This window comes from Myiozetetes cayanensis, unplaced genomic scaffold (genome assembly GCF_022539395.1).
Source record: "Myiozetetes cayanensis isolate MyiCay16 unplaced genomic scaffold, myiCay2020 scf5-8, whole genome shotgun sequence".
NCBI classification, from domain to species: Eukaryota; Metazoa; Chordata; class Aves; order Passeriformes; family Tyrannidae; genus Myiozetetes; species Myiozetetes cayanensis.
The window spans coordinates 80,894,351-80,918,979 of NW_026087742.1; the positions used below are offsets into that span (position 1 = coordinate 80,894,351).

General features: G+C 38.5%; 1 protein-coding gene across 1 annotated transcript in view; it reads right to left on the reverse strand.

Moving 5' to 3' along the window:
- EFNB2 (ephrin B2) overlaps positions 1-24,629 on the reverse strand; it is a 45,688-nt gene that overhangs the window by 12,727 nt on the left and 8,332 nt on the right. Inside the window, exon 2 of the mRNA XM_050332195.1 lies at positions 9,933-10,216. Coding sequence (XP_050188152.1) covers positions 9,933-10,216 — 284 coding nt within the window. The remainder of the gene's footprint in view (positions 1-9,932; positions 10,217-24,629) is intronic.

Genomic DNA, 24,629 nt, shown 5'->3' on the forward strand with positions numbered 1-24,629 from the left:
GTGATTCACTTTTCTAACCACTGCTCTAAAATGTATCTTGTTCAACTGTGAATAGCATGAGTCAATGGTACTTAGCTGGGACTCATGATATAAGGGTATTTATGTAATTCCCCATAAAAATCTCCACCTGTATTCATATGTTAAGAGAAGGACAGATTCTACCACTGTTTCAATGATTTTTTTAAGGGTGCAGTGTGGAGGACACCATCAAGACAGGCTAGCCAGCTCTGTACTGTAATATACATTGGTAAATACCAACTGTAAAATTCTAGGCACAACTCTGGAAACCCACAGACTCTCCTTCCCACATCTCATGTCACCTGACAGCACAAAACAGGGAGAAAATGGTAAAGTTTTGTACGTTCAGAAGGATTTTATTAATTCCAGGGAGGCATGGCACCATATAAGAAAAAAACAAAAGGGGTAAAAAAAAACCCAAACAAACTCTTTATGTCAACAAAGTCTTTCCATAACGGGAAAAAGCGATAGTGAGCAAGATGGCGTTGGAAAACATCAAACAAGCTGTGAGTTCCAACTGATTACTGCTGTGTATAATTTTAAAAACACCACCACTTTCTTGCTAGGTTAAGGAATACCACAGCTGAAGTATACTAAACAGTAAGCTATTTGCTCAATTATTATCCATAACTGAAGGTCACAGCTTCCACCCACCCACAAGAAAATCCTACTTGCTTCACTGCTGTCAAGTCTCCCTTTCTAAAATTCTCTTGGAAAGATTTAGAGATTATATAAAAAAAACCAGAAAAGCCTCTCAATACTGTACCACTGTGAATGACAATTTGAGTCTTTCATTACAGTTAAGCATTTCTAAAAGTATTTCAGTTACATATTTCACATACTCTGAGAAATGTTGTCAGATAATGATCCACTGCACACATGGTTGCTTCTAGTTTACATAAACAAATTATATATTTGTGTGCACTGAAGTAACTGTGGCAGATGCAAGCCCACTAATTATGATGTATTTAGTGTATATCAGAAAGTATGCATCTAAAACAGATTACTAGCTAGTTAACTTCACCAACCACAAACAGGTATTTTACGTAAGTTTATCCTTTCTCGTGGCACGCTACTGACAAAAGCCTCTCATGGATAGGGAGGAATATCTCCCCACTACCACAGCAAGCTTTCCTTAACAGTTCAGCTGAACAGAACTAATAGAATTAGTTAGCATTCAAGTTACACTGATTGTTGCTAATGACAAGAGGGCTTGATGGGAGTAAAAGCAGAAGCTTTAACAGTAAATGAGGGCCCACTTTCTGTATCATACAAATTCAACATCACCCTACAAGGATGTTCACCTGCCTTGAAAATCTCTCTGGTTTTTGTCTGTGCCACATGGATAAGAAAGGGTTATAGTGAAAGTTCATATTAAATAAATAACAAACCTCTTGCTCATTCTACTGTCACTAATTGCATGCAATGATATTAATGACCCAGTAATTGCTATACGAGTAGCACTGAAGTGGAAAACATCATTTTGAGGCAGAGTTCATCTCTAGGTGGTAGGACTTCACCAGTGACTGAGTTAATGCCTAGTGACAGTTTAGAATATAACACTATAGATGAGAAAATGTGCCAGTCTCATGGTTATAACAGTTTAGATGGACATGATGTTATTTGCTTTGACCACACAGAGTCCAGGAGTAACCCCAATAAAGTGCCACAGTCAGACTTTGCCCTGTAGATGAACCTCATTCCTTTCAGGGGAGATGCTCTGTACTACAGCAATCTAGAGCAATTTTCCACATGTTTGCTTCAATAAAAGAATACCTTCATCTCCTGCTTTTACATGGAGGACAACAAAAGTGTGCTTTATTGCAAAACACAAAAAGCTATTTACATCATCTAACTATCCTTCAGCAACACAGAGTTTGGCACCTTACTACTGAGATCAATTACGATACTATTGGATGACTGTGCACTTGGCAAAGACGATCAGAAGTTAAGCACTGTTTTGATTGCAGTATGCTTATGTTTGTGTTTAGAGCTTTAAAATACCCACAAAGCAAACCTTAATGAGGGAACATTGCAAACATAAAGCAATCTGAATTTCCAAGGTACTACAGGACCTGCAGTTAAAACATTTGCCATTAAGAAATTAAGTCTTTAGGTGTTCTTTAGAAATTATCACATAGACACCTTCATTGTGGTTCAATTTAGGAAACTCTGATTTAGGAAACATCTGGGACAGATGTTAATCCTCCAGTGCTTGGAATTTTGAAAAGTTGCAACTAGACAGGTAAAATGATACTTTTAATACTTACATTCATACAGTTTTAGTAATTCAGTACTGTTTTAACACTATAACAATAATTTTGGGTTTTTTCTTCTTTTACAACATGAATTATTTAATTAATTTTTTGATTCTGCGAACAAATCTGCTATGGCAGCCTCTGGACGGCAAATGGAACCGAGTTTCACTGCAGGCTGGGGCTAAACATACAGAAAGCACCTCTGCAAAAAAGGCCCAGAGGGTCCTAGTGGACACCAAGTTGAGCATGAGCCAGCAATGTGCCCTTGAGGCAGAAGTGGCCAACAGCCTCCTGGGCTCGATCTGTCAGAGTACTGCCACCAGGTTGCAGGCGATGATCCTTCCCCTCTACTCTGCACTGGTGAGGGCACACCTGGAGTGCTGGGTAAACTCACAAGCTCCCCAGTACAAGACAGGAACAAGTCCAGTAAATGCACATGGAGACAATGAAGGAACTGGAGCATTTGCATAGGAGGAGGGGCTTTATCCTTGGAGATACTCAAAACTCAGCTGGACGTGGTTCTAGGCAACTGGCACCATCCAAGCCAAACCATTCTGGGATACTGCAATCAATAGCACTGTTGTAGTCTAATGCATTTGTATGCTAACATATAATACACGAAAACCAAATAATTTTCAGTTTTCCTAGCAGGATTTGGATTCAGAATTCTGTTTCACTGTAGCTCAGTAAGCACATAAGGACTAGTGAGCTGCTGCAGTTTAGTGATTTTTGCTGTCTTCATCTACTGAAAACAGATAAATCATGCTAACAAAGATCCGAACATGCTTTTTAATAACAGCCTTAACAGCTTAATATGGACTCTTCTCAAAGAACAGCTAAGACTACCTTAAGCCTAATCCTGCTTTTACTCACAGAAATATTTGCATTATTTCCTTGGGACTGAAAAAAAGAATCTGGAAGACTGCCCATTAAAGCTTAGTTTTATAGTCTGATTTATCAGAAATAAATACTGAAATAGTCTTCATCCAAGGTTTCCAGGATTGACTAAAGTCAGGAAGGAAAATCCATACTGACATTTAATCCTGATTTTCAACCATTCCAACCCTGTGTTTTAGCTAATGCAGTTCTCAGACAAAAGTACATTTCTCTCCATTACAGCTATTTATAGCCTTTAATAAGGCAAACGAGTTTCATTAAAACCTTTATAAATTCTTATGCAGTTCTTCATCTTTTTTCAGGACTTGAAATACTGTAACATAACGTATAACACAAGGAACTGTTTAAAGACATAACACCCCACTTGATAAGCTAAATCCTCATCAACAAAGTTAAGCACAAAATGGAAGCTAAATGTGTTTCAGTATAGTAGTGCTCTTTCAAGTTTCTGTTTAGACAGACACTTTCCTCATATCATGGCATGTCTCCCCAATACACCACCCCTGATTTAAACAGTTACTCATAGCCTGAATATAAAGTACAAAATACACACTCAACCCAGTCTTCTGCATGTAGCTCTGTTAAGGATGTTTATGTGAGAACACACACAACCTCGAGAAGATCAGGGTTTAAGCTTTTCTTTGCAAAGCACTACAAATGCTATATATATAAAGACTTCTAAGTGAGAGTATCTTTCTTTGTGACTGTACCATATTTCCAATATTTATAAATTGTTTCTGAGGAACTATAAAAGCGAGAAATAAAAACAGTGACTAAAAATATTAAACAGCTTCCTATGAAAGTTTTAAACCTGTTCAAGTCCTGAGTATTTCCTGAATAATTTTTTCTTCCAGTCTGAATAATTATTCTTTATTTTCATCTGATTCCATATCTATTTGGAATACCTGTGGGAGTGTGGGGGAAGATAACTGGTTTTTTTCACAAGATGCCATCAATTAACAAACCGAGCATTACTATCTTTCATTTCCTTCCCTTAGGAACAGAGACGTAATAACAGATTTCCTGCTGAACTATCTCTGTCTACTTTAAAGGAGATAAACGATTGGTATTGCTTAGGTAATGGCACCGAATATGAACAAAGTCCATCAATATAAAATAGCCTTATTCTCTTACAAGACCTGTGTGGTCTGGGACAAAACCCCAAAGGACCATGACTCCATTAATCCTGTAGGTTTTAGACTCTGTTAGAAATCTGAAGCTGCACAGACAGTGATTTTTCTCTCCAGTAATATTATTTGTATAAGCTGTATTTATATTTCATTCAACAAGAGCTAAGTGGTATTGCTAACACTTCCCTTAAAAGACTCTTCAGCAGAGTCAAAGACTGACCTCTGGATATCATTTTACACTAAGTAGAAATTATTTATCTAATTTTCTGAGGAAGAAGGAGGAAAAAGGAAAGGAAAAAATGTGATCTATGTACAAATGGAATCAGAGTGACTATTATCACAACAGCATCATAAAAAAACCCAGTAGATTTCTGGACCCCAGAGTCTTTAACAAACAGCAGGGAAAATATCTTTGATGCGAAAGAAAAGGCACTGAAATTCTGATAGGAGTTTTTGTTCCCATTTAGGCTAGTTTGGAATTAACCTCGAACAAAGGAAAACCTGTTTACTGTTTCCTTTAAGGCAGCTCTCGCTAGGTGACCTGGAGGTTGCAGGGGGCTGTAGGTTGAAATCCGCCTCAAAACGTTTTCAGAATTCCCAGCCAAACAGATTAGTCAGTGCTTAAACTGGTCAGCATACTAAAATAACAATTTAATGTAAATCTATTTGGCCATGCAAAGAGATTTACTCTTTCCAGCTGGGCCATACTTCAAGGCACAATCCATATTGTCCCTTAATATCTTCTTCCTCAGACAGTGATTGCCCTTTAATTGTAACAGAATGACAAAGTGAAAACAGAAGAAGATTTGTGATTTTTTCAAACACAGCTAATGCTAAAGTTTCAGAATGACTGTTTTGATTTTAAAAGCCACAGCACTATTAAAGCAGTTATCCAAAATGTAGTGCTACTAGCCAGTATAAACCTTTAAATCAGTCAGGGATCAAACAGGCATCAAATATATATATATATATGTAAATATATATACACTTACATATATATATGTATTTTTTTAATTTAAGCCAGAAGCCAATTATGGAAGTGGGTCACTTGTAAAAAGTTGATAAAAAACCATCATATTCCATTTTGCCAATGTCAAAGCCAATGAGCATCATCGGCTCAGCAACCTTGGCTAATGAGGTCCAGGCAGAGCAAGCCTTATACAGGAATCTTTCAGAGAACCATTCTGTAGCCCCTTCCCAAGTTCCAAACCATTCTATTACAAATTTGGAACAGGTAAAGATCTCATTGCAGGTGACTTATTTCTTAATGTTGATGATGTCAGCCCATAAACTTCACTTTACTTATGCTAAAGAAGAGACGAAGGGAGTGAGGTAAGTGCTTGCTTGGCCTAGCTATCTAAGAAGCTTGACAGTGGCTTGACGGCAGGCAGCACCACTCCCTTCCCTCTGGCACAGCTTCCCACAGGCTTCCCCCGGGGCTCCCTCAGCACAAACCCAAGGTATTGCAGGGTACTCTATGCCCTCTGCCTTTAAGTGAAGGGTTCAGGACAATTCCTGTTCACCAAAAGTAAACATCTTTGGCATATTATATGTGTTCGTACTATGCTAACACGTCTCCCTTCCAAATAAGGAACACTGTATCCAAGAGAAATACTGAAGCAGTGGCACCACGACCCAAGTACTTGCTGATCAATCCCTCAGTACTCAGAAGATACTCACTGCTCGTTCTGAGCAATTCACAACTGCAGAAAATTACACTTCATTCCCTAACCATGCAAAGACACAAAAAGACTTTTAATGCAAACATTGGAGTTGTAAATCTTCAAACCCTTAAGTTTGCCCTTCACACAGATATTTATGTTGTTGGGCACGATGTATCTCCCTTCATGCATCTGATTAAGCATTTCCTTAGAGACCTATGAAATGTTAGCTAAATGGTCACATATTTTTTGGATAATCAAACATTAATACTTATGAGATCTCAAGTACATTTGACCTTCTCCAGTTCTGTTGAAAAGAAATCAGGTAACTGTAGGAAAATGAATCTATTCATTTCCCAGGAACAAAAAATTGATGATGGCAAAGAAGAGAAAGGCAAGGACATTCTGTTACATCATTTATTCACTTTCACAATACCATTCGGTATCATCTTTCCAATTACTGCTGTTCACAGAATTAACTCTTTGGATACTGATACTCATACTGAGAAATATCCTGCCAGGAAATGGATTTCTTTTTTTTTTAATTATTATTAAAGTACCACTAAATGTGAAAACAAGTATCAGAAACTCATCTACACTTTTACTTTTTAAAATATTGTGAATTTTGAAATGAGATTTGCATCTTTTGTATGCTCAGGCTTTGGGAAGCACTGAATAGAAAAGATCTCCTTCTGGTATACCTATCATGAATACATCTGGATGATATAAAAATTATGGCTTGAAGAATTCCTGTGCAATCACATGTCCCTGAAGGTACACAGGGCTCAGGAAGCTGCTTCATCCTGTGTTGTAATTCCTCATCCCAGAATGACTAAGCCCCCTAATCTGAATAGAGATTTTACTGTTTAATACAGCTCCACAAACCACATACTATTAGCTTAGAAAAACAAACTGTGTTTTCAAATAATGGTGAGATGATAAAGGTACCTGACAATGCACAAAACGATGCAGTTTAAAGGGCTGACAACAGCCTGCCAAGCATAAATAGCGTGAGATTAGGCTGCAGGGGCAGCCACAGCAAGCGCTGCAAAGATGCTGAGCTCAGTAAGCTCGTGTCAGGTTTGTTTGATGCCCCTTAGTTGAGGGAATGCAAGATCCTAAAATACTTCAAAATCAAAAGCTGGCACATAAAATGCATCATTGCCTTCATTTCATAGCACTTCAATCCCCCCCAAAAAATCCCAACAAAACAAGCAAGACAAAACTCAAAGCTACCAAACAGGAGGGAGGGAGAGAGAGAGGGAAGGAGGAAAGAAGGAGGGAAGGAGGGAAGGACAGAAAAAGAAAGAATTACAGGTCTGTGAAGAGTGATTTATGTAAACAATTTACAGCCTGATTTCCGTATGCGATTACGATGTATTACAAGAAATGACGGCAAATATTCTGACTACCAGAACGTGCATTGACAAGGCTGCGTCAAGAGCTTTTGAATGCAAACTGTTAAAATGCTATCTAGCTTCAGTATCTCCGTAAAATGGTGTCCTAGCTGAGCACTGGCCTAGTTTCCTACCCCTCTCAGTGTTTCTGAGACCAACATCACTGAGTTTATTGTTTTCGCCTTGAATGACAGAAAAGTGAGAGTTTTAGCTTCAGGATGGCTGGGTTTTCAGGGCTGGGGTGCTTTTTTTGTCCAGTCTATTAAAATGTATAGGTACCCTCGCTAGCAATAGAGTGATAAATTAGCCATTTGTTTATGCCACGATGAGCGGGAAAAGTAATACCCTAAGGCACGCCAGTATTACTGCTAGGCTAGTGTGATTTCTAAGGCTGAAAGCTGAGTAAGTTCTTTCAACCAAGTTATACTGTAATCTTACAGGAAATGCAGCATCTATTATGTCTTATTGCTATAATGAAATAATTATACAAAACTAATGAAAATGAGATGTACTTAATAATTCTCTGGGTAAATCCATGACATAGATATGACAGAACTGACAGGGTATCAGAAAGCTCCATTTGTGCCCATAATTCTCAGTTAATAATTGTAACACTGCCATTTGTTCCACTGCAGTTGGTCTTCTGTGGATGATTTTAAAAGCAGCACTAAATTCTGGGCATATTTCTGCATTTAGACCAAATATTTGAGCATGGTCATTTTTATGCTATACATTTTCAGTGGAGTTACAGATAACTATCTCTTAACAGCTAGTCTTGTCGCTTTTACCCTGGTAAATACCTCAGTGGATTTCAGTGGGAAGTTTGTCAGAGTTAAATACTGTTTAAGTGTTTGGGGTTTTTTTAAAGTCAAATACTGTTTAAGCGGTATCAAGTTTTTATATACCCCCCAACTAAAAGAGAAAGTGCCTATATTAAGTGATATTTAAAACAAAAAAATGGTGGTTTGTATTTCCCACTACTGTTATTTAGTAATTTCTACAACTGATATTTAATAAGCGAATTCTTACTTAGTTTCTGTGACATACAACCTTTTTTATACACTGTGTGTACCATAATGGATATAACTGGGAAGCGAGCATTAATTTATATTGAATGCATTTCCATTTCCATTTTAAAAATACTTGCTGAGAATACTTTTAAAATTTAAATTAAGAAATATTTACACTGGCAGAGATCACATGAAATAGTTATTAACCCTTCAATTTTCAAGGAGGTGGTAGAAATCTGTTTGGGGACAAACTTTTTACCAGGGCCTGTTGTGACAGGACAAGCGTTAAGGGTTTTAAACTAAAAGAAGGTAGATTTAGACTAGATATATTGAAGAAATTTTTTACAGTGAAAAAGAAAGTGGTGAAACACTGTAACAGGTTCTCCAGGGGGATGCTAGATGTGCCATCCCTGCTAACAGAGTTCTGAGCAATGTGACTTAGTTGAAGAGTTCCCGGCATATTGAATGGGGCTTGGACTAGATGGCCTTTAAAGGTCCCTTTCCAACCCAAACTATTCTATGATTCTGTTAAATCAGACATACCAGTATGTAACTTCCTTGTAACTGCAGAAAAGCCAAAACACAGAATTTGTTCCATCTCGTAATAATTGGTGATACTTGCTCAAGACTTCAAAAGTGCCCATGGAGCTAAGTGAGATCTGCAGGGCATAGTATTACAACGACAAAACCTAAACTAATGTAAATTGTTGTTGCAGTGCTGAGGTCTCAGCTAATGCTAACTCCCGATTTACATCATTGACTTTACACATCATAAGTAATTTGAATCACCAAACACTGTGGCTACCTCCAGACTTGCTCTCAGCCATAAATTCCTCATCAGACTAAAACTCACACAAAGTTTATTTTGTTGGACAGAGGCCTATGCCATGCACTTTCATTTTGCAAGCCAGGACCATGAAAAAGGATGAAATTCCAAAATCATGCAAGTCTAGGTTTTGCCCAAGAACCCTCCTGGCTCCTGTACGGACACAGTAGGTACGTTGTGAGGGAAGGCATGTTCAACTACAGTCCCTCAACAGTAACCCTTGTGAGGAAACCACAGTGCCAAAACTGGCATCAAAATTGCCAGAAGATGTTTCCTGTGAGACTGCCTGGACCACATGGAGCAATGGCTAGCCATGTCACGTAGTATGCCCCATCTTAGAATAGCCAGGTCACCGTACCCCTACTCCTGGTATAAGAAGCCCCAAGGACAAGGTGAACAGGATGGTACATCACCAGGGCAGGAAATGCATCGCAGTTTAGCTGCACACACCTTTCAATGAGAACACATGACACAATATTGTGCACAGAAGAAAGAAGCCCTTTACAGGCACAGAAGTACAATCTAATTTGATTTATACAAAGCAAAGAGAAAAAGAGACAGAGACCCTTTGGAAATCAGAAATAATGCTGAAAACATGCTGGCAAGAAATTATTTTCAGATAAAAAATACAAATACATTCGTTTTCCTCTTAGGTTGCTTACAATGTACAAGACAGTGTACTACAGAATGAACAACTATGCTAAAAAGAACGAACAACTAAAACGTGGAACTTACATATGACGTAATAATCTTTGTTCTTCTGAAATTCCAGGCCCCAGAGATTAGGACTGAACTCTTGAAATTTGATGGTAAACTTAACATCTTGATCTGGTTTGGCACAGTTGAGTAGAGGTGTATTGTCCTTTTTAATAGCACAGTTATCTGCTTGGTCTTTATCAACCATGTAGACCTTATAATATTCATATTGACCAACAGTTTTAGAGTCCACTTTTGGGCATATAATATCCAGTTTGTCTCCTATCTGTGGATATAGTACCAATCCTTGTCCAGGAAGGAATCTAAAATAGGGAAAAAAAAAAGGGGGGGTAGGGAGGGAGAGAAGAAGAGGGAAAATGTGAGACACTTGATAAAATCTCATGCAGAAAAGTAGCAACTGCAGTGAACAGAAAGGAACAAACACAGTTTCCAAAACAAAAATGACACACTGAGCAAACCAAATCTTAATAGTTTGAGCCTAACTCAATATCAACAAGATGTTTATTTAGATCTTGTAAATTAGAGATGGATTGAATCCTAAAGCTCTTATCCCAGTTTTGGGGATTGTAGCAGGTTTTACATCTCTCTCTGGCAAGTACTGCTATTTCTTCCACATTTGGCATGTAGAGCAGCTAATGCAGTATCTGGTGGGCTACAATTCTGGTTTTCTGCTTTAGTAACATTTCTACTATTCCTGCACATATTTTGCTAATTTTGGACATAGAAGAATGACAAGAATAATTTTTCAAACCCTTGAACAACCAAGTGGGACAGGAAACAACTTAGATTTTAAGAGTTAACAACATGTTAGGATGCTGATTGATATTACTAGTATAACACAAAGGAACATCAGTCACTCAGCAGCACCATGCTTACAGACCCAGAATGGACAGAGATCTACCTGACCCAAAGACCACACGTGCTTCTGATAAAACACTTATATCCACGACAGTGTGACCACTACACTACAAGGATTTGTCTTCATAAACTCCAACATTACTGTCATTATTTTAGGGTTTTTTTGATTTTGTTGGTGGTGGTGTTTGTTTTTTATTTTGTTGTTGTTGTTTTTTTGTGCTAGAGGTGAAACACAGGTGTGCTTCTGCCTTAGTATGGGAACACTCACTACACAAGGAGACAGTAAGCTTTAATGTTTGCACCTAGGCATAATATTGCATCTTTCTAATCATAATAATTAACAGGTAAACATCAGCACTTCATTAAAGAAAAATATAAATAATTACTTATAGTATTGATTAATCCACAAAATGAGTAGCCTTGTTCTCACAAAGACAAAAGCCACAGCAAGTTTGTTTCTCTCTCCATTAAGATATATTTGTTCCAATTAAGGCCAAGAAGTGCATGTTTTAGAACGACAGCCAACAACACAATGTACTCGAATGCACAGACCTAAAAGACTGACTTTCTTTCCTCTTTCTCTTGCCTGCCAGCCTTTTCCAAAGATCTTCCTTAATGGAAAATCGGCCTGAAAAACCGACTGAAACAACTGCTGCCTAATGAACACCCTTCTCCAAGTGCTAGTATTTAAACAGCACACATAGTAAATCTAGCTTATTCACAGCCAACCTTCCTGGAAAGTTTAAATTAAGAGTATTAAGATCGACACAGAACAAAGCTGTAGGCGTCAGCCAGTGACCTCCAGCCTCTGGCTTGGAGAAAGGAGCCACCAGCAGTAGTGGTGGGGGAGAACTTACTAAATTAAAGGATGATGCAATGCCCCCCAAATTCTGCTTGCTCCCATACAATTCAAGTTTATGATCTGTGCTAATTGAGCAAGATTATTTTCACTCACAAAGCCTGTGTAAGAATTATATTTGTTATGAAGCAGCACGTAGCAGGACAAAGACATGTAATTACAGATTTAGGGAACTAGAACAATGAAATGTTATGGCAAGAAAAGCGACTGTTGATGTATAAATTACTGCACTCTTTTGTGCCATGCAGTGTAATTTCCAGACTGCAGAAACTGGGCTTGGCCACAGCTCCTCAAAATGAGATTGAAGTGGAGATGGGGCAAAGCTGCGCCTCCTCCCCCTCCAGTTTTCAGACATGCCAAAGGAATGCAGTGACTACCATTTCCTGAAAGCCGAAATGGCGAAACAAATGGGAAGGTGGGAATGCATCCTCAGAATTATAGGCTTAAAGAAGGACGACCCGATGTACGTGTACATGTGGCACTAAGGGACACGGGTTAGTGGTGAACACAGCAGTGCTGGGTTAACAGTTGGATTTGATGATCTCACAGGTCTATTCCAACCTAAACGATTGGTTGTATTATTCTGTGACTGAGGGAAAGGCCAGTTCTGCAAGGGCACCAAGAAAAGATGGGCAGGAAGATCCCAGTCTGCAAATATTCCCAAGGGAGTAGCACATATCCTGATTCTGGCTCTCCTCAGGGATCAACTCTGACCAGGCGAAAGTAAAGGGACAGAGTTTCTGAGCCAACCTCCATCACCTGTGACTGACTTCACCACCTCGTGTGACTACAGCCCCATTTTAACTTTGCTCCTGTGCAGCAGTGTTGTACACCAGGAAGATGACAATTACGCACGACAGGACAAAGGCTGGTCATTGTACGATCCCACTGCTGCAAATATTTCTTCTTGCCAGCAATTCTTCTTCACATACTGGGAATGTTTACTGTGAAACACATGAGATTTCAGAGGACTACATCTTTGCTTTTAAATTATTCAATTTAGATTTCCACACAGAACAAATATAAAAATTGTAAGGTTAGATAAATGCACCTGTGTTTCATTATCAATAATATGACCCAAAAGCTCCTCTGAAAAACAAAAGACACTGATTCCAATTTTAGACTTTGTGTATATACATGAAACAGCCACAGTACACATTCTCCATGCAAACTCTGAGCACAAACAGGATGGGTTAAGAAACAGCATGCCAGGCAATCCTCAGAAAGAGCTATGGGAGAGAAAGCACACTTGTGAGCCTTGGTTAAGTAGCCAAGAATAATAAATAATGGCCAGTCTTCGCGAGCGAAGATCCGGGGAAGGTCTTTCCACCTTCCAGCCTGCGCATTGGATTTTTTAGGTGAGACACAGTGTGCGCGGAACTGAGCCCACCCTTTAATCCTAAGGTTCATCTGCCGGGGCCAAGCAAGCTTGGACAGTGGCAGCGAGGTCCTTAGGACGTAGGTGGGTTGCCTTTAAGGGCTAACGAGCCCCACCTGCCCGGGAGTGGCCCTGACCGGGAATCGAACCCGGGTCTCGGCGGTGATAGCGCCGCGCCTTTACCACTAGACCACCAGGGGCTCCTGGTAGCCAAGAATTGCCCCATAAAAGGTAGAGGACAGAAATGCCCCCAACAGACAGCTAAAACTACATTTTACAAGAGCTTTAAACCAATGCACTCATTAGACTTTATGGTAGGGGAATATTCTTGCTATGACTCTGAAGTCTGTACAGTTTTAGAACTAAACTCAGTAAGTCTCCTTTCACTTGAGTGTCTGAACTTGCAGGATCTAACGCTGATAGGATTAGGGAAGAAAAAAGGTTGAAAACGCAAGGATTAATCTGAGAACTTGATTGTATTGAAATTTTTTCCACAGTTTGTAGTTTTGACCATGACCTTTGCGAGAGAGAGATTTTTCAAATTTACTTTCCTTATTTTCTTACAACAACAAAGCATGAATATGGATGGAGATAAAGCTTTGCTGTATGTATTTCAGTTCAACCACAAAACTTACAGGGGCTCATTAGTAGTAGGCATGATTATTATCCCTATATCCCTGTATCCTTTTGCTACTGTAGTTTTTATAAAGACTTTAGGTAAATAATTTCTGAAGCTATTTATGAAATGTCAGGAGGATTAAGACTATTGTTTTATGATTCTATTTTTGAAGACCTTCTACCTGAAAAATAAAAGAAAGGACAACATACATTCAGAATTAGTAATGGATGAATCCTGAATCTTTATTTTCACAAGTGTTCATGTAGCTTAACTATTCTGGAGTAGCATCAACACTGACGAAATATTTGCAGGATAGTGTCTCTAAAAATTATGTTAATGAAATGGCTTTAAAAGTCTGATCAGAATGTGCCTTCAACCAATTAAAAAGCTTTTTTTCCATCAAAACAGAAATAGAATAAAGATGGAGCAAGAGGTTTTCAGAATCTTGTGAGGGATCCTGAGGAGGCTCTGTTGCTCCAGTGGTGGCTTGGGACAGTGGCATGCTCTCTGAGCAGTCGGGATAGTGAGAGTACTGGAACCACTGCTGTCTGAAAAAAAGCTCACTTTCTAACTTTCTGAGTTTCAGTTTTAAATATTATTTACTAGGAAACTTACATATCAATATAGGCCTCTGTACCCCACCAGAAGCTCAGGAGACAAGCTTAGCGAGCTTCCTAACTCATTTCTGTCAGCAGTCAGATATAGCAAGACTCTTAGAGCATTTGAAAAATCCTGCTCACAATAAATAATCCTGGTGCTTGCTGTGAGAAAGCACAGAAAAGTATATTAAGTACCATATAAGCTGTACAATGAAATCCATGCACTTTCTGTCTGGTACTTTTGGATACAGATGGCATTTTTACTGTCAGCCCAAAACTGGTGTACTGTGGGCGACATTTGACACCTGTGAAAGGCCCATGGATGTGAATCCCTCCCACACGTCCAACTAATCATGCAGCTTATCAAGTAGTATCAACCTGCAGAGCTCCAAACATTTTTTGAAATAATTATATTTGAACAAAAAGTCACATGACACACAAACAGAAAAAAGGAACAGAGTATCTTGTTCCCCACTCACACCAACGTTACAATGATTTTACCTACCATATTTATTATAAGGCCCAGCAGCAGTTCCCGGCAATAATGTACCCTTATTGGTCAAAGTCCTCAAGAAGTTAAATTTGATTGTGAAATGTTATAAAAACATAAAATGTATTTTTTGCACAGTTTCCAAATAACTTCTTAAGAATCTACTTACTGTTTAGAGAAACTTAGCACATTCAACCATATTAAATTACAAAGGAATTTTGCTTAATGATAACCACTCAGACCTTCCTAATCTCATAATAGCAAATTCTCAAAAAAAAAAAACTTAACCTACCCACACTATTATTCACTGAGAGTATTCTACCATTTCTTACTACACAGTCATTTCTGAAATTGTAAAATTAAGAACAGATAAAATTCTTAGAGAAATAAATTCTTAAGAGCTTTTGTTAATCAGTACTGACTGATGTAACCAAGTGTTTTGTCAGGCTTTTTCACACTTGCAAAACTATACAAACATATATATATGTACACTTACTATAAATATAGATATGCACACTTAGCTTTAATGATATTCTAGTAATTATAAAATAAACACGATTTTAGAAAGCGTGTTAGTACTTGTTGCAAGTCTTGTATATTTAACTGGGGAAACAGTGCCAAACTTCTGTGCTTTAACAACTTACCTGAACTAATTGGTGTAGGCAGTTAGCTTTAAATTAATGTCACAAAAATAACCCTAAAAATGTGAACAATCAAGACACTTCTTAAAATGCAGCCTGAAACCTACTGTTAGGGAATCCTACCCACCTAACTTTATGAAGTTTAACTACCAGCCTGACTATAAAGTTATTCATTGAAAAGTTTTATTAAGGAAATTACATGAATACTAATAACACACTATGTTACTCCGTTACTTATGAAACTGCAAACTGAAACAGAATACAGAATGACATTCCACATACAAGTCTTTACTGTTTAAAAAGAATGGTTATTAAACAGTATATGTATTCATCACCTGACTTTTGAGAAAATAACATTCATATTTTGAATATCACTTTCTCCAGAGGAGAAATATTTAAGCAAGGCAAGTCCTAACCAGCTTGATGCAAAGCAAATAAAAGCTTCGGGAAAAGGCTAATGATTTCAGTAAAGTAACAGTGGGCTAATTATGATGAAAATCAGTTTATTGATTCCCAAAAACACTGAACTGAATCAAATTCAAAAACATAGACCAGAGCTCTCCTTTGCTCTATACAAAGCTTTCACATTAGCTTCTGTCATACTCAACATCATATACAAAGATACGCCATGTGGATATAATGTATACACCCAGCTGCAAACATGAAACGCTTTTTTTTGCAGAAGCAGTGATTTTATAGGACTCATCTCACTCCAATTTAAATGGATTAAGTGAACATGAGTTCAATGAGAAGAGGATCATTAGCTGCTGTGGACAGACAGAAAAACAAGCTTCATCAAAACAAGATTAATATGGAGTCTGAAAATGGGTATCTAATTTTGTGAAAAAGAAAGGCACTATGCTTACGTGAACTCTCTGAGAGAAAAAATACCATAGAGTGACACAGCAAGATGACAGACTGGCTTTATACACAGACTAGCAAATAAAACTTTGAAAGCAAAAAGAAGTACAGCACTTCATATTATTAAAATTATTTTAAGTGAATTATGGAAGCTACTTTTCTTTGCCAGTGCAGTCTTATTAAATCATTTTAATACTATAGTGAAGTTTTACAGAACATGCTCAACAGGGATGTTTCTGAATTTAAATAAAATTTAAGAAGTTTAATCTGCTGACCTTTATTTATATGTAACATTTTTCCACACAGTTAATGAAACCGTTCATGTAAGGAATAGTTACAAGCACTAATGGGACTTGCAGGCTAGAAACTAAATGGAATTCAAACATATAAATACGCAAATATATTCATGCTCATTCCTTAAGATTTTTAATGGCAAGTACCACATTATACAAAGCCAGATTATAAAACAACATAACACAAGTTGGTAAAACTGCAGCTCTTGTATTTCTCACTTCTACTGTAAGGGAAGAATGCTCCCCTGCAATAAAACCTGCAGTAAGACTACAAATGCTTTGAAACAGTCCCCTGAAACCATAGCTGATCTTCATCCCGGGGCTTGGGGCACCTCCTTCTTCTTGCCCTTCCTCACCTCTGAAGGAGCCCACATTCTTTCAGACTAGCTGAGGCAAAGACTTGCAATGCACTGAAATTGTATTTTCCTTTAATCTCAACTCTGGACAGAAAATGCAAGTGGTGCCACCATTTCATGTGTCCCAAGGAGCCATGCAAATAGGCACCGTTCTTGGTGCATTTTCCTGAACCTATTCTTACTGAAATTGGTCGCAAAATTTCTATCGACTTCAGTAGGGCAAAACGATGCAATATGTTTGCAACTGAAATCTTAATAATCTACACAAGAATGATTATGTAGCCTTATCATGCTTTCTCAAATTTTTTAGTGGACAGGGAATTAGAAACATATAAAAATTTTAGCCCTTTCATCTATCCATTCATCGTACTACCTTTAGCAAAATACTAGCAAGGAAGACATTTAAAATTTCTAACAGCTGTAAAAGAAGGATGGCCTGACAGTGCATACACTTCTCCCAAAAGAAAATATTTTTTTGCATGGACCTGTGGGATTTGACAATCAAACTGTACCATCACATCACACACAGTTCTGGTGAGTCATGAACTTCCTTCAAAAAATAACTCTTAAGACTAGTCCTGTTGCAGGGATACACTAGTTCACCCCAGATTAGAATGGTCACAAGTCTAAAGGTGTCTAGCATTTGAGAGAGCACAAAACCTGCAGCCAAGACATGATATTTGGCAAGAACCCTACCCCTTCCATCATTCACATATACAGAAGGTCACTTGCAACCTGGTACCAAACACATTTTATTGGAGACACTCAAAGAGAAAAGCTGGTTCCTTAAAAGCTGTGATGTTCAAGGTTACAGATGTGATCTTGTCCTGTAGAAAAAGTAAATAAGCCAAAGGAGTTGCCACAGACTCTCCTTCAGCACTATCCCAATCCTGGGTAGGGAGGTAGCAGAGGTAGGTGACTCTGCAATCCCTGTCCAGGGAATCATGTCATCTCAGGGTGCGATCAGGGCATCTTGGAGTGACCACGGATACCGGGGCACCAGGACCCTCCCTTTCCCCAGCCCACCTCACTGGGCAGAGGCAGCACCCTGCCTTCAGCCACCCAGCACGCAGAAGGGTTTTGCTGTTAAGACAGCATATCTGTTTCAACCAAGCGTCAGCTCTGCCTGCAAGAGAGGGTTTAGTTGTGCTGGAAAACTGCCCTTGCCCTCACTGCTTTGGCTCTCACTTTCAGAACAAAGCAAAAAAACCACTTACACAACTAAAACCTTCAGACCAACTTGTGTTTTACCCCTCTACCCCAACAGAAATCTAGAGTGCAAAAACGAATGCCTGTTTTTCTTCCCATAAAAGTTAAGTATGTTTTCCCTGCTTTCAAAGAAACTTCTGAGAGCAACTATCTATCTGTCTTTTCCTGTACAATGTGGTTTTTTGCACAAGAATATACAACCTGGCTCAGAATATTTACTACAAGGGTAAGGCATGAATGTTGAAAAGATATACAATCCAATTTTTTACTGAAGTTAAGGATTTTTTTTCTTAAAAATAGAGATTTTATAATCAGTTTTCATACATGACCTCCACATAAGGCACTATTAATAGCAATTAAGTTTCAGTATTATGTGCAGAAAGCAATTACTGCTCTACTAAAAGTACTTAAAGCACTAGAGAATTCTGATCCATTTACTAAATCAATTCCTGTTACCACAAAAGAACCACTAATGTGCTTCAGGACAGTCTTCTAACTAAGAAAAAAAAAAAAAAAAAGGAGGATGGATATGACCAGTGTTCTATTTTAAAGTGTATTATATTAACATTTCATCAGCATTTACAGAAATATGAACCTCACAGCAGTGCTGGACTTACTCAGCTTCACCAAACAGGGAATCATTGCCCACTTGCTCCGATGCAGAAGCATGGAAACATATTCTCCTTTTTATTTCATTTCAGCAGAAACGTGCTTTCTACGTGGAGTTTAAAAACTGCAAGTGGCTGCAGTGGAGAGTAGCAGCCAATCTGTATAAATGGCTTATTCTGAGGAATTTCTGAAAGAAAAAGCACTCAGTAGGTGCATTGTAATTAGTTGCTCTTTCTAGTTACCTCTTGACAAATGATGCATGCGAGTCTGGATGAGTGCCCAACTCTTGACCCATGCCACCACTACACACTTTAGTACTTCAAGCAGAAACTCCTAGCCTCAGCATTCTTTTCATTTTGCTTTTTCCAGAAATGTGGCACTAGTAGTGCACAACATGAGAATCAGCCATGATTAACAAAGTTGGAATTCTTTCAGAAGTGCTTCATATAGCTATGTCCTAAATATATCTGAGGGGAGCTGAGCTTCCTGCCTTTGATTCCTTAGAAATATGTAGCATATTTCAGGACCCCATTAAAGGACAGAAGTACAGAGAAATGCACAGGGCAAACATTATTCTCACAACATTTAGTGACATGCTTTGGCAACATTTGTAAGCCTTTCAAACAGAAAATATTCATGTGATCATTACAGGAGATTATAAACCTATTGAGAAAAGCAACTTTTGACACAAAAAACACCCATAAAAATAAACATTTTTTTTTGGATAGCACTTTACTGCCCCCTTTTGCACTCTAACATTAGAACAGGTTTCAACATAAACATATGTCTGAGAAGCACTGTGAAACACTGTGAAGATATGGAGTAAAACGAGTCACCAGTAAGCTCTCAGGCACTGCTTTGGTGACATCTTCCACTTGCCTAAACTGCAAACAAACGAAACATCTAGCTTTGATTGTTCTTAACCTTCCATGGAAGAGATCAGTAATGGATGGTTTAAATTACTGCCTTCCATTGTAATCTGCATGTATATGGGCAACTGGAAAAGAGGGGGATATTGCTCATTAACACTAGTTGTCTCTACAGCATAATTTTCTAAAGCAAAGATCATCTGCAACTTGAGTTTGGTTTATTCATCTAGATGACAAAGGGCTTTCCAGTCTGAGGCCATTCATGTGTTAGCAATGCCTGAACTGAAAGGATGGGTGTATCCTTCAGAAGAAAACTTCACAAACTAGCAGGCAAGAATATTTTCATGAAAGGTGAAGACAGGAAGCCTAGACATTCAAATACCCTGCAAGCCTACAGGCATAAACCAGTTCTGCAACTCTACACTGCAATTACAGTCAGTAAAGAATCAATGTATGTCTATGTCCACATAGATCTGCAAAAGGTAATAAATCTATAGTCTAGTGGCCAGTTATTTACAAAATACTAATTCATTATGACAGAGCCAGAGGGGGACCCATCCTGTCCCAAACCTCAGCTTCCATTTGACAAAGTCCATGTGCTGCTGTGTACACTTATATTTAAACTTAATCCATTTTCCTCTGTCATCCTACAATTACAGTACAAGTCACAATAATATTAAATTTCACTGCCTACAGCATTGCACAATTGAACCATTACTGTAATGAAAACTGACTCCCTTTGATATTAACACTGGTGTTTTCTCTCATTTGCTAGCCATGAAATACAGGAAGAGACCAATGTTGTTTTAATTAAAGAATTGTTGTTCAAAATATGCTACTGGGAATATTAAAGTAGTTCTTTGCTCTCGCGGCAAAGATAATCAGCTATTTCTATGTTTTGAATATTGGGAAAAAAATAAAAAAGAAAGTAAAATAAAAAAATCTGTGCCATGAATTCAGCGTAACACAAAACCACTGCTCTACTTGACTTGTGCTCAGAGAGGCAGGGTGTGCCAAACCCAAGAGAGATGGTGCTTTATTGAAAAAATGCAGAGTAGTAGTTAGCATGGAACACAAAGACAAACTAAACCATGTGTGTTTCTTCCACAAGTCACTAAAGTCTTAGCTTTAGAAAGCTAACAGTGAGCAGCTGGCATTTGCCAAAGAACTACTTTTCAAAAAGTGCAAACCAGATTGTTCTATTGCTGTGGTATTCTGTGCTCTTCTCCACCATTCCTGTTAGAAAAACAAATGTCTTATATGGGCCACAATGTAAGAATGCCAACCAAAGTTTGCAGTCTTCCTTCTCTTAACTACAGTTTGCTCACACCTGTACAGTCTTGTTTCAGGACATGCTCCAAGCAAAGTCTATAAAAGAGGGCGGGGACTGTCTTTTAGTTGATGAGACATTAATGATCAGTGATGATATCTCAAATTCAAAGAAAAAAAATCTCAGCTGCTTGGCAGTCTTTAGAAAATATATTATTGCATACCATTTGCCTGCATAAGTAAACACTGGAAGTAGAAGTTGTTAACTCACTACTTTCAGGAAAAGTTATGTCGAATCAATAACAGCCTTGTGTAAAGGTTTGTATAACAAATCTATTTTGGCAAACCATTGTCATGTCAAGGAGAAAATGACCTTGAGCAAAAACCCAATGGGAGATATGCAATCAGTCTGCACTTGTTTCTTGCATTAAACCCCAGATTCAGCCACTCACAAGCACGAAGATCCTACGTTCTTACATTGTGTACCAACTTCTCCGAAGTTTGACTGACTTGCAGAAGCAACATAAACTGGATGGCTGCAGCCACCTTCAAGGCAGTAGCAATATCTGACCTACCAAGAACCAGCTTTTGGCCCACTGCAAGTCTGAGCTTCTCAAATGAAGTCACACTGACACTGGATTAGTTAAAAAAGTTCTGTAAACACCCAGAAGGGCATTACACACGGCTGACATCCCTGCCCCGAGAGGAAGAGTCCATCATAGGGGTTCAACGGAAAGCTGGGGACAACAGGAATTCCAGACACTCAGTTTTAACTCATTGCTCTGCTCTCATGAGACACTGACAATTCATTCAGCTGCTAGGCCTGCGCACCCCTTGCACATTGGGTTCTCTCTCAGGGGAAAGCAGGGGCTCTTGGGAACAGCCAGGTCATCCTCAGTGATCAGTTATCAGTGGAAATGTGCTGCTGGCAATACACCAAACGGTGAGCAAAAAAAAGCACAGAAAACTCAGTTCCAGCAGAGTTATCAGTGCAACCAGACTCCAGAGGCACAGCTGATGAACCTGCTCAAGCTCACAGCTGGCACAAGGGATCACCACTGGTACTGACTACTGGTAAGCTACACATCTCTTTCCAAATGCAGACAGGGTTGTAGTTTCTGACATAATTTTCTGATATTTAAAAAAGAGCACTGAAGCTTCAGAGAGATCTGTATTTGTCCAAGCCCAAAAAACCTCTTCACTCTGGCCTTGGTTCAATACAGCTCATGCTTAAATTCATCCCGCTTCAGCAAAAATACTCAGCATTCAGCACATGCTTGACATGAATTTTTCTCAATAAGAACAGTTTACCAAGTCAGGCCCTAGGAACACAGTGCAGTCCTGCTTGCCTTGGTGTCACACACAGATCCACAAAATCAAAAAAACTACAATAAGTTAAAAATTTAAGAAGAATTGGCTTTTGGTTTTCTTCAAAAAGTGCCTAAAAACTGTCTGATAGAAAGAACAATGATTACCATTAAAAAATATCTTTTAAAATATTTTTCACACAGACTAGTAATCTTGTCTGCCAGTGTGACTTTCCCTGTTCAGGTTAATCTATATAGCTCAGAAATACCCTGGAAAAAGAAACACCCCAAAAACCTGAAGGTCAAGTATTCTGGTTCTGAACTAAACTTAAATTAATTAAACATGAAGATAGCAACTGAAGTGTGGACAGATAATGCTATGGGACTGCAAATCCCCAAAAGGAATCAAGATGTTCCCAGCTCCAAATTTACACTTTTATCCAGTCAGGTATAGAAACCAACTGGTGCTCAGGCAGTAGGTAAGCAGATGGCAAGCACCAAGCAAAAATGAAACTGCGAAACGATGCACCACCCGAAGAGTCAGAAGAAGCGCAGTTATGTGTGCTTCTACCAGTGCTCACTGTACAGGTTCCTTAAACAAACTGCTTCAAACTTGCAGAACATCAAAAGCCAGATGGGTCTCCCTGAATGAATCCACAGGCAAGCAGCCAGGATTCCCGTTTGCTGCAGAAATAGGCCTGGACTTGATTTGAGTCTTCTTAGCTCTGACAAGCTGAAGTCTGGCAGAACTCCCAATCCAAAATAAAATAGCATTCAAGCGAGACTGAGCTTTAACTAACAATAATAATAATAATAATAAAAATAATAAAAATAAAATTTAAAATCCCTCTTTTTAGCTTTAAAATGCACTTCCCTTTACAGTGCAGTGTTCACCTTTCCCACCGCTGCTCTCTAGTTTGAGTACCGAAGTAAACGCACTATTCAAAAAAAAAAGCTAACAAACAGAAGCAATTTGCAGCATCACAGATTTTTCAGCCTAACATTATCATTCCACTATCTAACCTATCCTCCTGCGTAAGACAAGCCAAATAACTTCTCATTTTCCATTGACATATGTAAAACTTGATTATGCTTTAAAGTGTACAAAGCTCTGATCCTACTAAATAAAGTTTTGTAAATCTTATTTTAGCCATCAACTACGAGACATTTAAAAAGAACACTATAGGTAGGAAACCCATCTTATAGTTATGTATATGCCATACACCAGGAATGATTCACCTAGCAACATAATCCTCGACCAGTCTTTATCTTTTTTGGCTTGGAACTTATGTTTAAAACCAGAAGAAAGCATAGACTATTACATCAAAGTTTAAATCAGTTGCACTATAATTATCATGCTGATACCGCAATAAACACTGGGTGTTGGCTGGCCAGGATTGCCAAAAAAGATAGAGGTCCTGCCCTTATTTGCTGTCTCTGACAATGTATATAATCACATCAAAGCAAAGTTCTGTGCATTACAGTTAACAGAAAAAAAAATCTGGATGTTCCCTCTCCTAGACTAAAATGATAGATTTTGTTCATTATAAGAAAATTTAAATTTTGCCTATAATGAAAAAACAATTATAATGCAAAGCCCTTGCAGGCTTGCAAGACTTGTAGTACTCATTGAAATCACAGGAGGTATTTTCATGGAGTTGGAATAGGAGCTAGACAGGAGCTTTGAACATATTTATCCCCTTGAAACTACAAATACAAAATACAAAATGAGATTTTCGTATATGAAATTTAAAATTATCTATTGTAATTCCGTATTTAAGTCTGCTCAAAGACTTCTGAAAACCAGGGTAAGATTAAACACGATTTTACAAGGACAGAAATGCTAACAGAAAACCCCCAGATAATTAAAAATTACACTGAAGACCCTTAAAGTTTAGGAAATTTCTGTGTGTATGCTTATTGTTTCGGGTCTTAAGATCTATCTGAGGGTGAAGGAGCATTACAAAACTGGTTTTTGTTCTGCCATTTTGTTTTCATACTAGGCTTTCAGAAACATACTGAGCTCAATGTACTTGTTTTCTCAAAGCCTCTCCACTGTTCCCTGTGAGGGTTTTTTTCCCCATCTAGGGAACAGGAGTGCAAATTGCAAAACCTCTGTGTTTTAAAGACAACTTCGAGTTTATGCCAGTGAAAACTCCTTCAGGAGAGGGGAACCTGGAGGGGAAGGACTCTGTGTGTGCGCTGGGAGAGGTGGGGTGCGCTGCCCCCCAAGATGCTCTCCGTAGAGGATTCCCCACTTCTCCCTGCCAAACCTGTCGGGCCTTATCTGGGACATTTCTGAAATGTGACGTGACAGGCAGGTTCGAAAGCTAAACGTTGGATAATGGTGGGCAAACAAAGGACATCGTTTTTTGCATTATTTCTTTAATTACTTTAACCCTCGTTCGAACAGAAAGCATAAGGCCAGAGTAATTCAGCTTCTCTCTTTGTCATTTGCCTGCCATAAATATGCACCAGTCTGCATTTGAAAAGCTGAA